This window comes from Xiphophorus hellerii, chromosome 1, assembly GCF_003331165.1.
Source record: "Xiphophorus hellerii strain 12219 chromosome 1, Xiphophorus_hellerii-4.1, whole genome shotgun sequence".
NCBI classification, from domain to species: domain Eukaryota; kingdom Metazoa; phylum Chordata; class Actinopteri; order Cyprinodontiformes; family Poeciliidae; genus Xiphophorus; species Xiphophorus hellerii.
The window spans coordinates 4,912,641-4,931,013 of NC_045672.1; the positions used below are offsets into that span (position 1 = coordinate 4,912,641).

The window sequence follows — 18,373 nt, forward strand, 5'->3', positions numbered from 1 at the left end:
GAGTGTAATTGCACAGGGCACAACAATGGTCATGCTAACATAATGGTGAAGTGGATAAAAAATATTACATGGTCTCTGACAAGTGTACCGTCTACTAAATTCAGCCTCCCTGGGGAAATTCATGATTGAGCCACATCTAGTTGCAGCTACAGCTGCAGGTCTTGAGGGATGTGCCACATTCAGAGAGATGATTTTTGCCCACATTTCTGTAGAAAATAGCTCTCACATTTTCAGCTGGTCATTTAATCATGAGAATACATTATAATGTACAAATTGTGCAGTCACCAAATGGCTCTTAAAGGTCTTATATTTCCGAACAAACACATTACCTCTAACAAGGTAACCAACTGGCTGGTTGGCTAATGTGTTGGTAAAAAAAAAAAAGTCTTCCTCTGAATAAAATTAAAAGATTAGACCCTTTCAGCATGTTCTATTTCAAACTCTACCTCACGTCTCCTTGAGGTAAATCCTTTTAACATGGACCTTAATTTTGTTCCCACTTCTTATGCAAAATGTGTTTTAATTTGGTTTAATTAAATCACAAGAACAGCATAAATGTGAGGCATTCAAATGTCGTTTCCATCTCATTTTGGTGTCGGGGTTGATGCGAGTCCACAGCTGCTCGGTGAGGTCAAACAAACTGAAGTAAATTATTCTAAGTTTGTTTGCGGTAACAGATTAAAAGGAAATTTTAGAGTCGTCCGTGATTGCTGGGATTTTGCAGGAGATAAGTGTACTGCTGCCAAGGTGAGATTTGAACATCAACATATTTCACCATAGATAAATTGGACCCTTACTCACTTTTACTTTACAATCTCAATCTTAATACAATGAATGTCAAAGGGCTCCTTATGAGCCTTCCATGGCCTTTGCTTCCAGGTTTTTTCTCCAGATTCGTCCTGTATATGTCGCTTATTCCTTTATGACTGATAATGAAAACTGAGAAGCAGAGGGTGTGCTTGGCCTTGTACATCTTCTCCCAACCGCAGGAAATCAATTTCTCATTTCACTCTGCAAATTTACAACCCTTTTTTTTTTTGTTGGCTGTCATTGTTGCTAAATATGCAGCAGTTACATGTTAAAGTATTCTCACTCGGACTAAAAGAACATTTTTGAAGAGCAGATTTAATTATTTAATTTCAAAAATACAGCTACAAAACTAAAAAAAAAAAAAGTGTTTTTTGTTGTTGTTTTTTTCATTGACATAGATGGCCAAATCCAATCCAGAATTTTGCACAAATGTATGCAAAGCACTTTCTGGGGTTTTTAAAAAAATGTTTTTTATCAACGCATATATAATCAAAGTCTTTCGAAATAAAGATTTGTCCCTCAAACGGTGCTGGCAAGCAAACGTTACATCTCTGTGCTGTTTAGCTACATTTGAACGAAGCATCTTGATTGTGTTTTGTGGGGAAACTATTTTTATGTCTAGGTTTTACAGACACTCAAAGGTGATATAGTAGAGTAATAAAGATCAAAAACAATAGTTGGGTCTTAAGTAGAGATTTAAAAGTGAGTTTATAAAAACGCCTTAGTTCCTCTGCCAGAAGACAAACATTTTTATGGTAGTTTGCAAGGTAGAGCATATTTAGGTTGTAGATTTAGTTTTGGATTGGTAAGAGACAAATCTACAATCAGAAGCCAAAGAAGTTGTGAAAGCTGCCATATACATGAGAATGTCTTTGCCCTGGTCTGTTGTCAAAGCTAACTGCTTTGTGAACCAAGTGCAGACATGGAGCAGAGAGTAGTTATTACAAAATAAAAAAACTAGTCCAATATGTTATTAGCATCTTAAAGGAGGTCTGAAGTCTTTGTGGATTTTGGTGATCAGTGGTTGTGGTCTCTTCAAACACCAGCGATCCATAGAGGATTCCTGGTCTGAATGCAGGTTGAACAGTTACTTTCCTGTGCCCAGAATTTCAACAGGGCTTCTCTGCAGACAATACAGAAAATATAAAAGGAATTCATGGGCCTGTGACAAGGAATCTTTGACTGCTTCGTTTTCACCCACCTGTGAGAGTAGCGATCACACAGACATAGACTTTATTGTTATTCAGCTGCACATTTACAATATACGTGTTGAGCGAAATTTTGCTGAATGCCAAAAAATGAAAATGCCAAAGATTCATTGTAGAGCCAGTTCTTACCTTACTTACATTTCAAATGGCTCCCACCATTTTCTCACACTTTGATTGCGAAACATTTTCAACTAAAACTTGTTATACCTTAAAGTTATGATTAGCTTTTGATAACTAAACGTGAGCACAAGAATTCAAAAAGACGCAGTTGCAACAGTTGAGACTTGAAAGGAAGAAGAAAATCTGCCACCTGACGACAAAAGTATTTTTGATGTATTCAAACGACTTTTTTGTGGATTTTTAAGTTTTAGCAGTTTGTACTTACGGAGGACGAGAACTCCATGGCGAAGCGACTGAGCGCGGTTGGATTCCACTGTCATGTTCAGCATGCTGGGATTTCCTCTGGTGATGGACATGCGGTGGTCTTGCTCGGCTTCCTGGAACATCCGCAGCAGCTGATTGGCTATGACCCCATTGAGCACGGAAATGGCAACCATCGGCAACACAAAGGACAGGAATGCATTTACCTGTTTAGGAAAGGGCAACATGTTAAAGACTGGTTGAGTTAATCTGGACAAATACTAGGTGACGTTATCATTATAACAGTTAAGACCACAAGTTTGACATTAAATAGGACAAACCTTTTTCAGTACCAAGTCAGTAAGCATGATCAAAATAATCTATACTGGCTATAAAAGGGAGAATGGTGAGGAATATTTTACATACACAAACACATTTCCATGCACTAAAAGTGCCATGCCTTTAATCAAATGCTGGAAGTTTGTTGAAAATAAGTTGGTCTTTTCAGGTCAAATTAATGTTTCGAACAGACCATGGCCCTGTGTATACAGCCAAATTAGTTTGCAAAGTGGCTTAAGGACAACAAAGTTAAGGTTTTATGAATAGTCATTACAAAGCTCTGATCTCAGGCCAATAGAAAATTTCTGGGCAGAGAACAGGAATCTGGAAGCCAGGCGGCCTACGGCGACTTATTTATTCAATTCAATTCAGTTTATTCGTATAGCGTTAATTCACAACAAATGTCTCAAGGTACTTTACAAAAAAATACATTGCTTCAACTCAATCATACACACAGTCCAAACAGAGCGGTAAGCTATCAAAGTAGCTTAAAACATTTCTATACAAGGATACGCAGCAGATTGCATCGAGTCACTGACCGTTACACCAATTGTTTCAGGAGGAAAGAGTACAAATTACAGCAAACTACTTTACACTGTGAAAGGATGCCCAAAATGTTTAACACAAGTTATTTAGTTTTAAAGGCAATATTATTGAATATGAAAGAAATGTACGTCGACTTCTGACTTTAGAAGATAGCAATACAAATAAACAAAAAAAAACATGTCTCTTTGTTTTAGCATTTAGCTGAATTAAAAAAAAAACAAATTTCTTAAAAAATTAAGAAATGTTTTTTTTGGTTTGAGGAGATTAGTGCTACTTCGGTGGTGAATAACTGCATTTAAATGCATTATTATTATTATTATTATTATTATTATTATTATTTGTTGGGAACCGGGTTCTTGGCTCTTTGTGAGTAGTGATGGCCAAATGAAGCCTCATGAAGCAATGAAGCTTCCCGGCCCATTGCTTTGCCCAAAGGTTCGTTACTCGGTGGTTCATTCATTTCTCACTAGTGACATCTGCTGTTCAAACTGTGACAACCTTGTCACTCAGACAGACATATTTAAAAACAATTAGTAAATGCAATAGTGTCACAAAGTTTTTGTCAAACTCATGTTTAGTAACAGGAGTGTCAATTAAATCCTATTTAACCCTTTCATGCATAGTGGTCACTACAGTGGACAGCTATCTAAAAGCCATTTTCTTGTGCTTCCTGTGGATTTTTATGTTATAAATGCACACAGACCACTGAAGTGGACACTAATGCATCATAAAATATACCATCAACTACTGGCCATCAGCTGCAAATGCAAGAAATTATTTTTGTTAAATACAATATGGCCGACAGACAAAAAAGCATGAGAACCGACCCGGTCCCTCCTTCTACTGTAGACGACTCTTGCAAGTAAAAAAAATATTGTGACATCAGATAACCCCTAAGGAACAATACTACTGATGTATTTTTCAAATAACAACTTTGTATTTGGACAAAATTACAATTGATCACATAAAAATAAAAAATTTAAAAAAAATTATTTTTACAAAAAAATTTTCCTACCTTTTTTATGACTTAAGAAAAGAATTTTAAAAAATGGAAAAAAAATTCTGACACGAAGGATCATAATTCATGCATCAGAGGGTTAACTCATCTTTTTTTAGTTATTAGAATTTGTAGCCAATCCTGGTATATGTTGACTGTCAGTGGCTGTTTTCTTTTGTCATCAACTGATTGGACAATAGACATTTGTTTTAGTGTACTCAGAGTGCAGTGCTTGTTGGGGCAGACAGTATTTGAGTTTTGATTTGCCTCCTAAAAACTAAAATTCTTCAAAAGTTCTCTTTTTCTTGGATTTCTATTGGCTCTCTGATCTGATCCCTTATATTTTTACTCATCAGGCCAGAATTTTACTCTTCCAACAGCTTTAAGTTTGTTTCTGCTGTGCAAGACTGCTATATTTTTGCAGAATAAAAAAAATAGTGGAAATTTCAAGAAGGTGAAAATTTTGGAGGTGAAGGGTTTAATTTTTATTTAAGAATCTTGTGAATGATCATCTCAAAGTATTCCCAGATGTCAGATTTTTTTCTTCTTGCTGGCTCCTTTTCAATCAAGTTTATTTGTGTAGCACATTTCAGCAACATTGAGGTTTCAAAGTGCGTCACATAATAAAAAACACAAATATAAAGTCATAAAATATAGCATAATTAACCATTGAGAAAACCAATAAACATTACATTTTGATGAGTGCCATTGTCAAAATCATTAACACACATGAACTACAAAAAGTTCCTTTAATTTCTGCCACTGCTGAAGACAAAACCCCTGATGCGATCAAATACAATAACCAATGAAGCAGCGGCTCATCACGCTTTTATTTTGAAAACCGACACGCAAAATGAAGCAGTCACGTGACCCATGCAATGCGAGGCCTCGTTTGTTGCCAGTCACGTGGTTTTCAACAAGACAACACAAGCCTCGAAACGGGGCTTCATCGGACACGCCCCCTTATTACTGGGTACAAGCCTCGAAGCCTGGCTTCAGATAGCCCATCACTACAACATGCTGTACACGCTCTCATTTTAAGTATTGCTATTGTCATTACTATAATTATGATTTTTCTATTCATTAGCCTGAATTTTTTTTGCCCCCCTTTCCTCCCCCCCAGGTTCTTGGTGTTCAGTGTAAATGACCTTACTAGTATTTTGTGTTTCCTCATGTAAATAAGGAGTATTTGTTGACATGACAGTCTATACTTTTATTGTGAAAGGGCTTGGAACGGAAGGTGACAAACTAGACAACTGCTCGGTCATGGCGGAGAGAGAGAGCGCGCACGGGTCGGAGCGAAAGGGAGATAATTACGGAGTGATTCTAATTTAGGTGTAGACAATCAGTTAATAGGCGCTTGGTTGATGAGGGAACAATGTGAGTGTTTTGTTGTGTAAATATATGTTTAGTTTTCCTGCGGAACTTGTAGTTCGCTATTGAGTGTGACGGTTTTGTTTTGCCACTAGATGGTGCTAATATTCTTTGGTCAACGGTCAACAGTTGAAATACGTTGTATTTTATTTCATGCCACAGGGATGTTAAGAGTTTAATAAATACGTGTATTGTAACACATAATTATAGCATGAAAAATTACATACATATTCATTGTTAAGGTAAAAGGTTAGAACAACACTGTTTGAGTTACTAATGGTATTTTATTTGTATATTTTGTAGCTCTTACGGTGTGTTCACACACAACGGCTGTAAAATAAAGGACTGTGAACCATCAGTTTGAGAGACCATCCTTTCAACCGGGACGCTACATTCAGTGTGTGATCAAGGCAGGCAGGACAAAAAAAAATACATTATGTTATACAATGTCAAGTTTTGATTGCATTTTTTTTAAAATCCTTAATAACTTGGCCTTAGTGTTGTGGAGTTGGGTTGTTTCTGACAGCTGACAATCGTTCACTGGTGAAAGGCACCAGCCCTCCATGACCCTGGTAAAGATTAGCAGAGTGAAGAAAATAAAAAAGCAATTTCAATTTTAGAGGGCGCCTGCTTCAGGTTTGATCTGCAGTTTTTAGCAGTTGTAGGAGAGGTGGGTTGGTTATTAGCAGATTATTTCTCTGAAATAAAGACTGATGTCAAATACAACTTATACATCAGTAATGTTTAATATATTTCGTGGAGAACAACAACAAAATACATTACAGATTGAGGTTGTAGTGAGTCAAAGTGAGAAAAAGCTGAAAGGCGTTGCTGCTGATGGATACTAACAAAGGGCATGTGCAAAGGAGATTAGTGAAAGCCAAGAAAGAAAAAGGACAAGAAGGGGAGGGAATGAGGAGGTGAAGCCAGACAGGAGTTATGGCAGCTACGATGAAGCTGGCTGTCTGATTAAAATGTGTACAGATGTGTCAAGTGGTAATTAGATTAGGCATCTGCGTAATCAATGCACCTGTAATAGAACTTCCCATCATTCCTTCCCGACAGCATTCCCTTAAATACGTGACTCAGGCGCACGCTCAGACGGACTGATGGTGTTTTTCAAGGGGATAATCACGGATGAAAAATGTTAATGGCCTTAATGAACAAGGTGGCTGACTTCAGAAGTTTTCCTTTCCTCCTGGGCTCTGATGACTGATTGAAGCTGATATGAGAAGAGGGGGACCTGCAAGGTGAGCTCTGGCTTCTCTGCGAGTGCCAAATTCCAGCTGAGTGGGAAGAAAATCGCAAAAAAGCAGCCAAGAAAGCTGATAGATGTGGATAATTAGGAATGAAGTGGAAGGAAACTGAGATATTAGACCGATTTAATGGGTGGAGGATGAAACAGCAAGCAGCGAAAATTAGTGTTTTTTTTTTAGATTTTACATTCATTAAAAGAAAAAAGTCAATGGAAGGTCAAAAAGATTTGAAATGAACCACTACTGGTCCCATTAAGACTTGAATGTCACTGTCACTGAGTGCCAGCAGACATCTGGGAGTCATAAACACCGATTACTTTATGGGTTCAGGAACCATTGATCTGATCTGTTACTACAGATTTATAAGGAACTGGTTGTGGGTCATCATGTCTTCTGTTGGTCTCCAACAATAGCTGCATTTCCACTGACCGTAAACGTGGAATTACGAAAATAAAACACAACAATTTTGAAAAAACTCACAAGTTTTTGTGCTAGGATGAGGTGGTTCTTTTGGCCCTATCGAAATGATTGTCTTTTGCAAAACTGCAATGGAAACACATTTTCCACAGCACGAGCCACATGATCAACATGCGTGATTTTAGTTGCATTTCTTATTTACTTGAAAAAACGAATTTGTGAAATTGCATGTTGTAGAGTTTAGTGGAATAGCAGTAAAGTTTTGTGCACATTGGTAATGCAAACTATTGTTTAAGGAGAAGGAAACAGTTGTCTTCTCCTTAATAAAACACTTTGTATTGAATTATTGTTCTTTTGAAACAAGAAATAGACATAATTAGAATAACCAATGAAGAACAGATATGGAAAACTAGGCAGAATTAAATGGAAACAACTAAGGAAAACCAAAAGAATCAGAGGAGGACGCCGGCGGAACAGCAGCCTTGGAGGACACCGGCGGCGTAGCAGAAACCTAGGAGGATGCCGGCGGAAGAGTAGAAACCTTGGGGGACACTGACAGCAGAGCAAGTACCTTGGTGGACATTGGAGGTAGAGACGGAATCTTGGGTATGTGTCCCATCCTGGCTGACCTCCTGAGCCTTGTCGGAGACCAACAGGCCTCACTATGTAGTCCTGAAGGTCAGCCAGGAGACCAACGGGACTCGCTAGGAAACCCTGAAGGTCAGCCAGGAGACCAACGGTACTTGCTATGAAGCCCTGAAGGTCAGCCAGGACACCAACGGGACTCGCTAGGACGCCCTGAAGGTCAGCCAGGAGACCAACGGGATTCGCTAGGAAGCCCTGAAAATCAGCCAGGAGACCAAGGGGACTCGCTATGAAGCCCTTAAGGTCAGCCAGGAGACCAACGGTACTTGCTAGGAAGCCCTGGAGGTCAGCCAGGAGACCAAAGGGACTCGCTAGGAAGCCCTGGAGGTCAGCCAGGAGACCAAAAGGACTCGCTAGGAAGCCCTGAAGTTCAGCCAGGAGACCAATGGTACTCGATAGGAATCCCTGGAGGCCAGCCCGGAAACCAAAGAGCTTCGCTATGAAGCCCTGGAGGTCAGCCAGGAGACGGACAGAACTCGCTATGAGTCTTGGAAGGTCCTAAAGGATGCCAGCGGCAGAGTAGAAACCTTGGGGGACACTGGCAGCAGATCAAGTACCTTGGGGTACGCAGGGAGCGGAGCAAGAAACCGTGGTGGACATCTTTAGGCAGAGTAGAAACCTTGCAGCACACTGGCAGTGGAGCAAGTACCTTGGGGTATGCTGGGAGCAGAGCAAGAAACCTTGGTGGACGCTGGAGGCAGAGCGGGAACCTTGGGGGATGCTGGCAGCGGAGCAAGTACCTTGGTAGACACTGGAGGAAGAGAGGGAACCTTGGGGATGTGTCAAATCCTGGCTGCCCTCCTGAGCCTTGTCGGAGACCAACGGGCCTCACTATGAAGTCCTGGAGGTCAGCCAGGAGACCAATGGGACTCGCTAGGACGCCCTGAAGGTCAGCCAGGACACCAACGGGACTCGCTAGGACGCCCTGAAGGTCAGCCAGGAGACCAACGGGATTCGCTAGGAAGCCCTGAAAATCAGCCAGGAGACCAAGGGGACTCACTATGAAGCCCTTAAGGTCAGCCAGGAGACCAACGGTACTTGCTAGGACGCCCTGGAGGTCAGCCAGGAGACCAACGGGCCTCACTATGAAGTCCTGGAGGTCAGCCAGGAGACCAATGGGACTCGCTAGGACGCCCTGAAGGTCAGCCAGGACACCAACGGGACTCGCTAGGACGCCCTGAAGGTCAGCCAGGAGACCAACGGGATTCGCTAGGAAGCCCTGAAAATCAGCCAGGAGACCAAGGGGACTCGCTATGAAGCCCTAAAGGTCAGCCAGGAGACCAACTGGACTCGCTAGGAAGCCCTGAAAATCAGCCCGGAGACCAACAGTACTCGCTAGGAAGCCCTGAAGGACAGCCAGGAGACCAACAGGACTCGCTCGGAAGCCCTGAAGGTCAGCCAGGAGACCAACTGGACTTGCTAGGAAGCCCTGAAAGTCAGCCAGGAGACCAACGGTACTTGCTAGGAAGCCCTGAAGGTCAGCCAGGAGACCAACGGTACTCGCTAGGAAGCCCTGAAGGTCAGCCAGGAGACCAACAGTACTCGCTAGGAAGCCCAGAAGGTCAGCCAGGACACCGACAGTACTCGCTAGGAAGCCCTGGAGGTCAGCCAGGAGACCAACGGGACTTGCTAGGAAGCCCTGAAGTTCAGCCAGGAGACTAACGGGACTCGCTAGGAAGCCCTGAAGTTCAGTCAGGAGACCAATAGGACTCACTAGGAAGCCCTGGAGGTCAGCCGGGAGACCAACGGTACTCGATAGGAATCCCTGGAGGCCAGCCCGGAAACCAAAGAGCTTCGCTATGAAGCCCTGGAGGTCAGCCAGGAGACGGACAGAACTCGCTATGAGTCTTGGAAGGTCCTAAAGATGCCAGCGGCAGAGTAGAAGCCTTGGGGGACACTGGCAGCAGATCAAGTACCTTGGGGTACGCAGGGAGCGGAGCAAGAAACCTTGGTGGACATCTTTAGGCAGAGTAGAAACCTTGCAGCACACTGGCAGTGGAGCAAGTACCTTGGGGTATGCTGGGAGCAGAGCAAGAAACCTTGGTGGACGCTGGAGGCAGAGCGGGAACCTTGGGGGATGCTGGCAGCGGAGCAAGTACCTTGGTAGACACTGGAGGAAGAGAGGGAACCTTGGGGATGTGTCCCATCCTGGCTGCCCTCCTGAGCCTTGTCGGAGACCAACGGGCCTCACTATGAAGTCCTGGAGGTCAGCCAGGAGACCAACGGTACTCGCTAGGAATCCCTGAAGGTCAGCCAGGAGACCAACAGGACTCGCTAGGAAGCCCTGAAGGTGAGCCAGGAGACCAACTGGACTCGCTATGAAGCCCTGGAGGTCAGCCAGGAGACCAACAGTACTTGCCAGGATGCCCTGGATGTCAGCCAGGAGACCAATGGGGATTCGCTAGGAAGCCCTGAAGTTCAGCCAGGAGACCAACGGGACTCACTAGGAAGCCCTGGAGGTCAGCCAGGAGACCAACGGTACTCGCTAGGAATCCCTGGAGGCCAGCCCGGAAACCAAAGAGCTTCGCTATGAAGCCCTGGAGGTCAGCCAGGAGACCGACAGGACTCGCTATGATTCTCTGAAGGTCCTAAGAGGATGCCAGCGGCAGAGTAGAAACCTTGGGGGACACTGGCAGTGGAGCAAGTACCTTGGGGTATGCTGGGAGCGGAGCAAGAAACCTTGGTGGACACTGGAGGCAGAGTGGGAACCTTGGGGTACGCTGGCAATGGAGGAAGTACCTTGGTGGACGCTGGACGCAGAGCGGGAACCTTGGGGGATGCTTGCAGCGGAGCACGTACCTTGGTGGACGCTGGAGGCAGAGTGGGAACCTTGGGGAACGCTGGTAGAAGGGCAAGTACCTTGGTGGACGCTGGAGGCAGAGCGGGAACCTTGGGGGATGCTGGCAGCGGAGCAAGTACCTTGGTAGATGCTGGAGGAAGAGCGGGAACCTTGGGGATGTGTCCCATCCTGGCTGCCCTCCTGAGCCTTGTCGGAGACCAACGGGCCTCACTATGAAGTCCTGGAGGTCAGCCAGGAGACCAACGGTACTCGCTAGGAATCCCTGAAGGTCAGCCAGGAGACCAACAGGACTCGCTAGGAAGCCCTGAAGGTGAGCCAGGAGACCAACTGGACTCGCTATGAAGCCCTGGAGGACAGCCAGGAGACCAACAGTACTGGCTAGGATGCCCTGGATGTCAGCCAGGAGACCAATGGGGATTCGCTAGGAAGCCCTGAAGTTCAGCCAGGAGACCAACGGGTCTCACTATGAAGTCCTAGAGGTCAGCCAGGAGACCTACGGAACTCGCCACGAAGCCCTGAAGGTCAGCCAGGAGACCAACTGGACTCGCTAGGAAGCCCTGAAAGTCAGCCAGGAGACCAACAGTACTCACTTGGAGGCCCTGAAGGTCAGCCAGGAGACCAACAGGACTCGCTAGGAAGCCCTGAAGGTCAGCCAGGAGACCAACAGTACTCGCTAGGAAGTCCTGAAGGTCAGCCAGGAGACCAACAGGACTCGCAAGGAAGCCCTGAAGGTCAGCCAGGAGACCAACTGGACTCGCTAGGAAGCCCTGAAAGTCAGCCAGGAGACCAACAGGACTCTCTAGGAATCCCTGAACGTCAGCCAGGAGACAAACAGGACTCGCTAGGAAGCCCAGAAGGTCAGCCAGGAGACCAACGGGATTCGCTAGGAAGCCCTGAAGTTCAGCCAGGAGACCAACGGGACTCGCTAGGAAGCCCTGGAGGTCAGCCAGGAGACCAACGGGACTCGCTAGGAAGCCCTGAAGTTCAGCCAGGAGACCAACGAGACTCACTAGGAAGCCCTGGAGGTCAGCCAGGAGACCAACGGTACTCGCTAGGAATCCCTGGACGCCAGCCCGGAAACCAAAGAGCTTCGCTATGATCCCCTGGAGGTCAGCCAGGAGACCAACTGCACTCGCTATGAAGCCCTAGAGGTCAGCCAGGAGACCAACAGTACTCGCTAGGAAGCCCAGAAGGTCAGCCAGGAGACCAACGGGATTGGCTAGGAAGCCCTGGAGGTCAGCTAGGAGACCAACTGGACTCGCTAGGAAGCCCAGACGGTCAGCCAGTAGACCAACAGGACTCGCTAGGAAGCCCTGAAGGTCAGCCGGGAGACCAACAGGACTCGCTAGGAAGGCCTGAAGGTCAGCCAGGAGACCAACAGTACTCGCTAGGAAGCCCTGAAGGTCAGCCAGGAGACCAACTGGACTCGCTAGGAAGCCCTGGAGGCCAGCCCGGAGACCAACGAGCCTCGCTATGAAGCCCTGCCTTTCCTGCCAACATCTTTCAAGTGTTAAGGTCTTCCGTCAATGGCCCCATGTGTCAAGCTCCTCTGACCCCTGTGTCCTGTTGTCCTTATCCTCTTCTGCCACCGATAATCAAGCATGAAGTTTGGAGCCCTCATGACACTTCTGTATTTAGAAGTGCCATCTTTCAAGCCATTGCCTGAAAGTGCCTCTTTGGAACCAATTCAGACATCTATTGATCACACGTCTGAAAACAGACGGCCGAATCTGTGGCTGGTCTGAAACCGACTGGCTGTTTTCGTGGGTTTCCTGTTCAGATGGCTGCTGGTTCTGTTGTTCCTCTCTGTCCCTCAGCCTGTTGTTCAGCTGGTCCACTTCAGGTTGCAGGTTGGTGTTTTCCTCCTCCATGGCTGTGTTTATATGCTCCAGGGTGGTGCTTTTCAGCTTCAGGGTGGAGTTCTCCTGCTCCAGGGCCGTGTTTTTCTGCTCTAGGGTGGTGTTTTTCTGCTCTAGGGCTCTTTTTTCCTCCTCCAAGGCAGCGTATTTTTGCCGCAGGGCGGTGTTTTCTTTTGCCAGTGTACTTTTTTCCTCCTCCAAGTCTGTGCTCGTCTTCTCCAGGACAATGCGTTTCACCTCCAGAGAAGTGACTGACAGCAACAGCTTGGTTTTTTCACGCTCCAGGGCCCTTCTTCTCTGATTCAAGTCGTTGTTGTGCTGCTGCAGGTCGTTGTTCGCCATCTCAAACATGATGTTGTCCCGTTGCAAGTGTTGGTTTCTCCGGTCCAGGGCGCGATTTATCACCTCCAAAAAGGGGATTCTCTGCTGCAGAGTGGTGTTTTCATGTACTAAGGTGTTCCATTGCTCCTGCAGGGCGGTGTAATCCTCTGCTAGGACGGTGAAATCCTGTTCCATGGCGGCATTTTCCTGTTCCACGGTGGTGATTTTCTGGTCCAAGGCAGCTTTTATCTTCTTCAATGAGCTGTATTTCTGACCCAAGACTGTGTTTTTTTCCTCCAATGTGTTGTTTTTCTGCTCCAACGTGTTGTTTTTCTGCTGCAGTGACGTGTATTTCTGCTTCAGTGTTGTGTATTTCTGACCCATGACCGTGTTTTTTTGCTCCAATGTAGTGTATTTGTGCTTCAGTGTGGTGTTTGTCTGCTTCAAGGAGGTGATTTTCTGGTCCAAGGCAGTGTTCATCTGTTTCAATGTAGTGTTATCCTCCTTTAAAGCTTTATTTTGATTAAACACTTTTTTAAATTCACTGTCTTTCTCCTGAAGCAGCTTCTGTATGTCATGTGCAGCTTTTTGAATGTTTCTCGCTTGCATCTTCAGGTCCTCCTTTGCTTTTATCAGCGACTGTCTCTTTGCTGACATCATGCTGATATCTTTCAAGATGCCACGTAGCTTCTGTGTCTCTCTAGCAAGTTGGATGTTGTCATTGCAAGAATGAGAAGACGATGCCGTGTTGCTCTTACTCATTTTTGATTCTTTTTGTCTGGACAAATCCAAAAACTGCTCAAACTTGTTAGGAGACAATCCTTCTGCTTGCTTCTCTCTCTCTTCTGCAGTGGTTATGATGTTTTGATGCAGCCTAGCTCAACAAGGAGAGTCACTCTTTGTGAGGTTAATGTGCATGATGTCACAAACTGATGTCACTACCTCAGCAGAAACACCAGAAAACTGCTCAAGTTTGAATAAAAAAACTTTATGGCTGAAAGCAGCTCGGCTTAGCTGATGGCTATAGACCTTTTTCGCGGCAACCGGAAGCTGCATCTCAAAGGACTGCGGCACTTCCGTTTTGGTGACCGTAATTCGAGTACCCTGAAAAATGTCTCTCCTCCTCCGGTCCTTTTCATCATCATTACTTAATTTGCCAGCACTTTCTTTCGCTGATGCGGAGGAAATCGCAGCGGCGAATTCGCCCACCAACAAACGTGTGAAAGGAAACAAGTTCTTCCACGAAGAATAAATCCACAGCTATCAAGGTAAGAAAAGACGTAGCTTAGCGAGCTAACCGCTAGCTACAAGATATGAACACAAACATCGTAATGAAGCCTAACTTAGTTTGCTAAATTACGTGGAATATTGGCGACAGACATAGTTTAAACTTTTCAAATATATTTTGACATTCTGAAATGTATTTGCCAGTACAGTTTGTGAAAAACAGCATGCTAGAACTTAGCTATGAGAAACTAGATGAGGCTTGATGTTGAAACTATGCTTTTCTTCTGCAGCCTGTAGTGTCAAATATTGTCGAGGGACAGGAAGTTATCAGAGCTCGATGCTTCAGATCCATGAAGAAAAATGAGGAACCGCACAAGCTGCAGGTTTGAAACAGTCAGAAAGCCGGTTGGCTCTTGTTCGTTAGTTCCAGTTCCTGTTCGTATTTGACAGCTGGAGAACTTTAAGTACAATTTCTGGACTCAGAGCTTATTCTAACATCTTCCAGTTCAGTTGTTACTATTTGTTTTCTGTTTCTGTTGCGGTTGCAACATGGTCTGTGTTTTTTTTTTCTACTATTGTTGAACCTTACCTTCAAACTAGAATCTATTGTTTAAAGCTAAGCACGCCATATGTATTGATGTATATATGTGTTGCTAAAACACTTGTCTATTTTAGATATCACTGGGTGTTGGAAAAGAAAAGGCTGAATTACTGGATTATTCCTGTAGCTGTGCAGCTGGTAAAGGTTTTTGCAATCATGTAGTTGCACTTCTTTACCAGACTGCCCACTACTCCCAACTCCAGCTGCCAACTGTTCCTCCTGCACAAGTGATTTACAAAGATGGCACAGACCAAGAACACAGGTAAGAAAAAAAGAGTGGAACACTTTGTCCCATGGTATGTGATATCCTACCATATACTAAATATACTACATATACTAAATTACATATACTGTCATATATATGATTTTAAAATAATAGTACTATAGTTATGTACACAATTTATTCCTCCTTTGATTGCGTCGCACAGCCATTTAGGTTCCTTTCCCACTTGTATTTTATAATTGCCATATAACATTTGTTGCAATCTCAATATTACTTGTGTCAAATATAATTTCTCTCATAATTTGTTTGGAAAATGTCTTTTTTGTAGGCAGTGGAAAAAAAATACAGGCTCAACTGCTGTCAATTAGTTTTATTTGCTAGTTGGGTAAAAATCTAAACTGTGCCAAATCAGTCCCATTATGTCCTAACAAATTGCTCACCCATCCCTTTATTTGTTCTTTAGTTTGACATCTTTCTGTGTATTTCTTGTAAGGGGAAACATCCTGAACTTGTCAGCGACGTGGTGGTGAGGAAGCCCAAAACTATGGGGAAAAGATATCTGCACTCCACACTTTACAGAGCTTACACAGGTATAACTTTTGGTTTATTTTTTTGTACCTATGTTTCCTTTGTCAAAACTTATTATGATTATTAGGATTTTGTCACTGATGTTTGCAGGAGCACTTCCAGATCCCGACATTCTGGCATCAGGAGAACAACTACGCCAGCTGGAGTCCCAACCACTTATGGCTCTTGTACTAGATGGTCTTTCAAATTTGGAGCTGGTTCCATCCAATCTTGGGCCTGTGCCACAGGGCTCACCAATGTCTTATCAATGCCCACCTGAGAAGTCATCTGGTAGCATCATTTTGCACCACATGGCTCCAGACTTCCCTTCTCGTCCTTTGATGCTGCATAGTCTTCCGAATATGTGTTTTGTGCCCAAACTCGGTCAACTTATGCATCTTCAGTCTCTGCAAGTGTCACTGGAAATGTCTTATGAAATAGAGGCCAGAACAAGAGAGCAGTCCATATGTCCTGCATGGGTACAACTTCAACAACCAAGACTCACTGCTAGCCGTTTCCGTGATGCTTGCAGAGGAAGTGCAGAGGAGGAGTCTGCTGCCACAGCACTGGCATCTCGGATGATCAGGGGGTCCACTAGACAAACTGCCGCCATGAAGCGTGGTCTGCAGATGGAGTCTGAGGTGCTTGCAAACTATGCTGAGATGTTGAGGGTCAATGTGCTCCCTGTGGGATTCATTGTTCGCCCTGACACATCATATCTTGGTGCAACTCCAGATGGCAAGGTGTGTGACCCATCAGAATCCCCCCCGTTTGGACTGGTTGAGGTAAAAAGCAGCATGAAGAATGACGTGTCTCAGGTTGCTCACCTCAAGGTTCAGGATGGCCAGGCTGTTTTGAGGCATTCACACGCACACTACTGGCAGGTAGAGGGTCAGCTGGCAATCAGCGGATTGGAATGGTGCGACTTTGTCACGGACACACTAACAACAATAACTGTTGAGCGGGTGTGGCGTGATGAGTCTTTGATTGATCAAATGAAATCTAAACTGGACTCATTTTACTTCAACACCTTCATTGATGTGTTCATGTCAATGCAATAAGAATTATAAACTTAATTATAACTTATCCTTTTGTTTCTTTGTATTTCAAATATCCAATCTCAAGCTGTGTGTAAATAGTTGTTACTCATGAAACGTATACAGATGTGCAAGTTTCTTTAAAAGGCAGTTGCATAATTTACGAAAATTTGTTTTCTTAACTGCAGTTGTCTTGTAACCCGTGTTTTAAAATAGCTTCTTAAGGTTTTCTTAAGTATGTGCAACTATTGTTAGTTAGATTTGATATATATTAATTGATTTGTTTTCCTTGCAATTCAACTTAAACAAGAAAATACAAAAAGAATAGTACAGTATGCTGCTCAAGTGTGTTTTAATTGAATATTTTTTTTAAAGTCTAGACATTTAAATAACTTTTTACACAGCACTACAACAATTAACCTACAGAAATAATTTAGTCTGCAACACAAAATGGGCCTTGATAATTTGCCAAAACACAACAGCTGTGCCAGATTTGATTGACAGTTCCTATTAAAGTGAGAGGCACCGGAGAATCCCAGATGTGGTAGCACTTTACTCTGGCGATTGCTCACTCTACAATGATTCGCAGTGGAGCAATGGTCTGGGTCTCCTCTGTCTCTTTCTTGCTGAACTGGCCAGGATGCCTAAATGGAGGAATGGTGAGTTTGGCTCCAACTTCATGAAGGAGGTCTTGAATGAGGAAGCCTTTATCTGCCATGACTTCGTCTCCCAGCTCAAGCAGAGGAAGGATTCCACTAACCTTCGTTATTTCTTTGTCTGAGATGCAGCCTGTGTACAACGCTGAGACAGTTCAGCTGGTAATATATCACCAAGACTGAAATCCGCGCTTGGGAGACGGCGGCTCTTGAGGACAATGGACTGGCACAGCAGAGTGCGAGGACCAACGGTCAAAAGGAAACATTGTGCCCGAAAACAGAAAAAGGGGAAACGGGCGGCTGGTTGACCCAGCTGATGATTAGGACGCCACCAATTCCGAATTCCTTACAATATGTTTTTCAATTTGTTTTCCTTTTTCTTGTAAATAAAAATTAAACTGGACAAAATTCTCTCCTGTAATAAACCATCCCCCAGATTCAGGTTACACTAGCAGATCATTTACAGCATAGAGTGCTGTTAAACTACAGCTAATGTGTACGATGATCTGCAATTTCTGTTTTGCATTTTTCCTCTCATAAGTTTACTCTAATTCTGTACTGCTGCAGAAACCCCCCGCCCCCTGAATGAACCAGATTTTGAGAGCCCTGCTGGTCTGGAAAGAACAAATTTTTTCTTCAATCACCAACTTTAGCCTTCCCTGACCTTTAAAACAAAGGTGTAGTTCAGTCCGGTTAAACCAGCCAGCTCCACAAAGCCTGCCAGTAGAATATGATCCAGGGTGCAAAATTAAGTCCTCAACTCATTTTTTGCACTTTGGTGAGTCTTTAAATGATTGTTTTTTTTCTGTCCGCTATATAAATTCTGAGCAGATACAGGGGATTCCCCCAGAAAACCTGCTAAGCCCGATGGTAGGGCTGCTAGGGCAGTCCACTAGCAGCCCACCATGTTCTTGTGTTGAAACATTTTTAAAACCTACAAAAATATCAAAAGTACACGAGAAGGCATCATGTTTTGGAAATAATATTGTGTGAGGACAGGTAAAGGGATGACCCCTCATGTCCAGTTCAGTGTGTCAACTATAAACCTCGCTTAATCTGTTTTTACTGTTACTGGTGTAGAAAAAAAAAACAAAGGACACTTAGTTTGAATAGAATAGAATAGAATAGAA

The 18,373-nt window shown here is 44.0% G+C and overlaps 2 protein-coding genes and 1 long non-coding RNA gene across 4 annotated transcripts in view; 2 read left to right on the plus strand and 1 right to left on the minus strand.

Annotated features, from left to right (window-relative positions):
* ntsr1 (neurotensin receptor 1 (high affinity)) overlaps positions 1-18,373 on the minus strand; it is a 49,090-nt gene that overhangs the window by 15,522 nt on the left and 15,195 nt on the right. The window contains exon 2 of one of the 2 annotated variants that reach the window (XM_032571241.1): positions 2,404-2,515. In XM_032571241.1, the coding sequence (XP_032427132.1) occupies positions 2,404-2,515 (112 nt within the window). Of the gene's footprint in view, positions 1-2,403; positions 2,606-18,373 lie in introns of both variants that reach the window. The other variant, XM_032571232.1, reaches the window with a different exon arrangement.
* On the plus strand, positions 4,434-6,364 carry LOC116725303 (uncharacterized). Its single transcript, XR_004340375.1, has 2 exons — positions 4,434-5,640; positions 5,938-6,364. It is a non-coding gene; the product is annotated as an uncharacterized LOC116725303 (long non-coding RNA).
* On the plus strand, positions 13,812-16,636 carry LOC116725293 (uncharacterized). Its single transcript, XM_032571251.1, has 4 exons — positions 13,812-14,200; positions 14,835-15,022; positions 15,477-15,573; positions 15,662-16,636. The coding sequence occupies exons 3-4, from the start codon at positions 15,528-15,530 to the stop codon at positions 16,609-16,611; spliced, it is 996 nt and encodes a 331-aa protein (XP_032427142.1). The 5' UTR covers positions 13,812-14,200; positions 14,835-15,022; positions 15,477-15,527; the 3' UTR covers positions 16,612-16,636.

Bases quoted from the DNA above. Each gene is read 5' to 3' on its own strand.
- LOC116725293 (XM_032571251.1), top strand. From the start codon at position 15,528: ATGGGGAAAAGATATCTGCACTCCACACTTTACAGAGCTTACACAG. The intron at 15,574-15,661 runs GTATAACTTTTG...TGATGTTTGCAG, and splicing joins ACTTTACAGAGCTTACACAG to GAGCACTTCCAGATCCCGAC.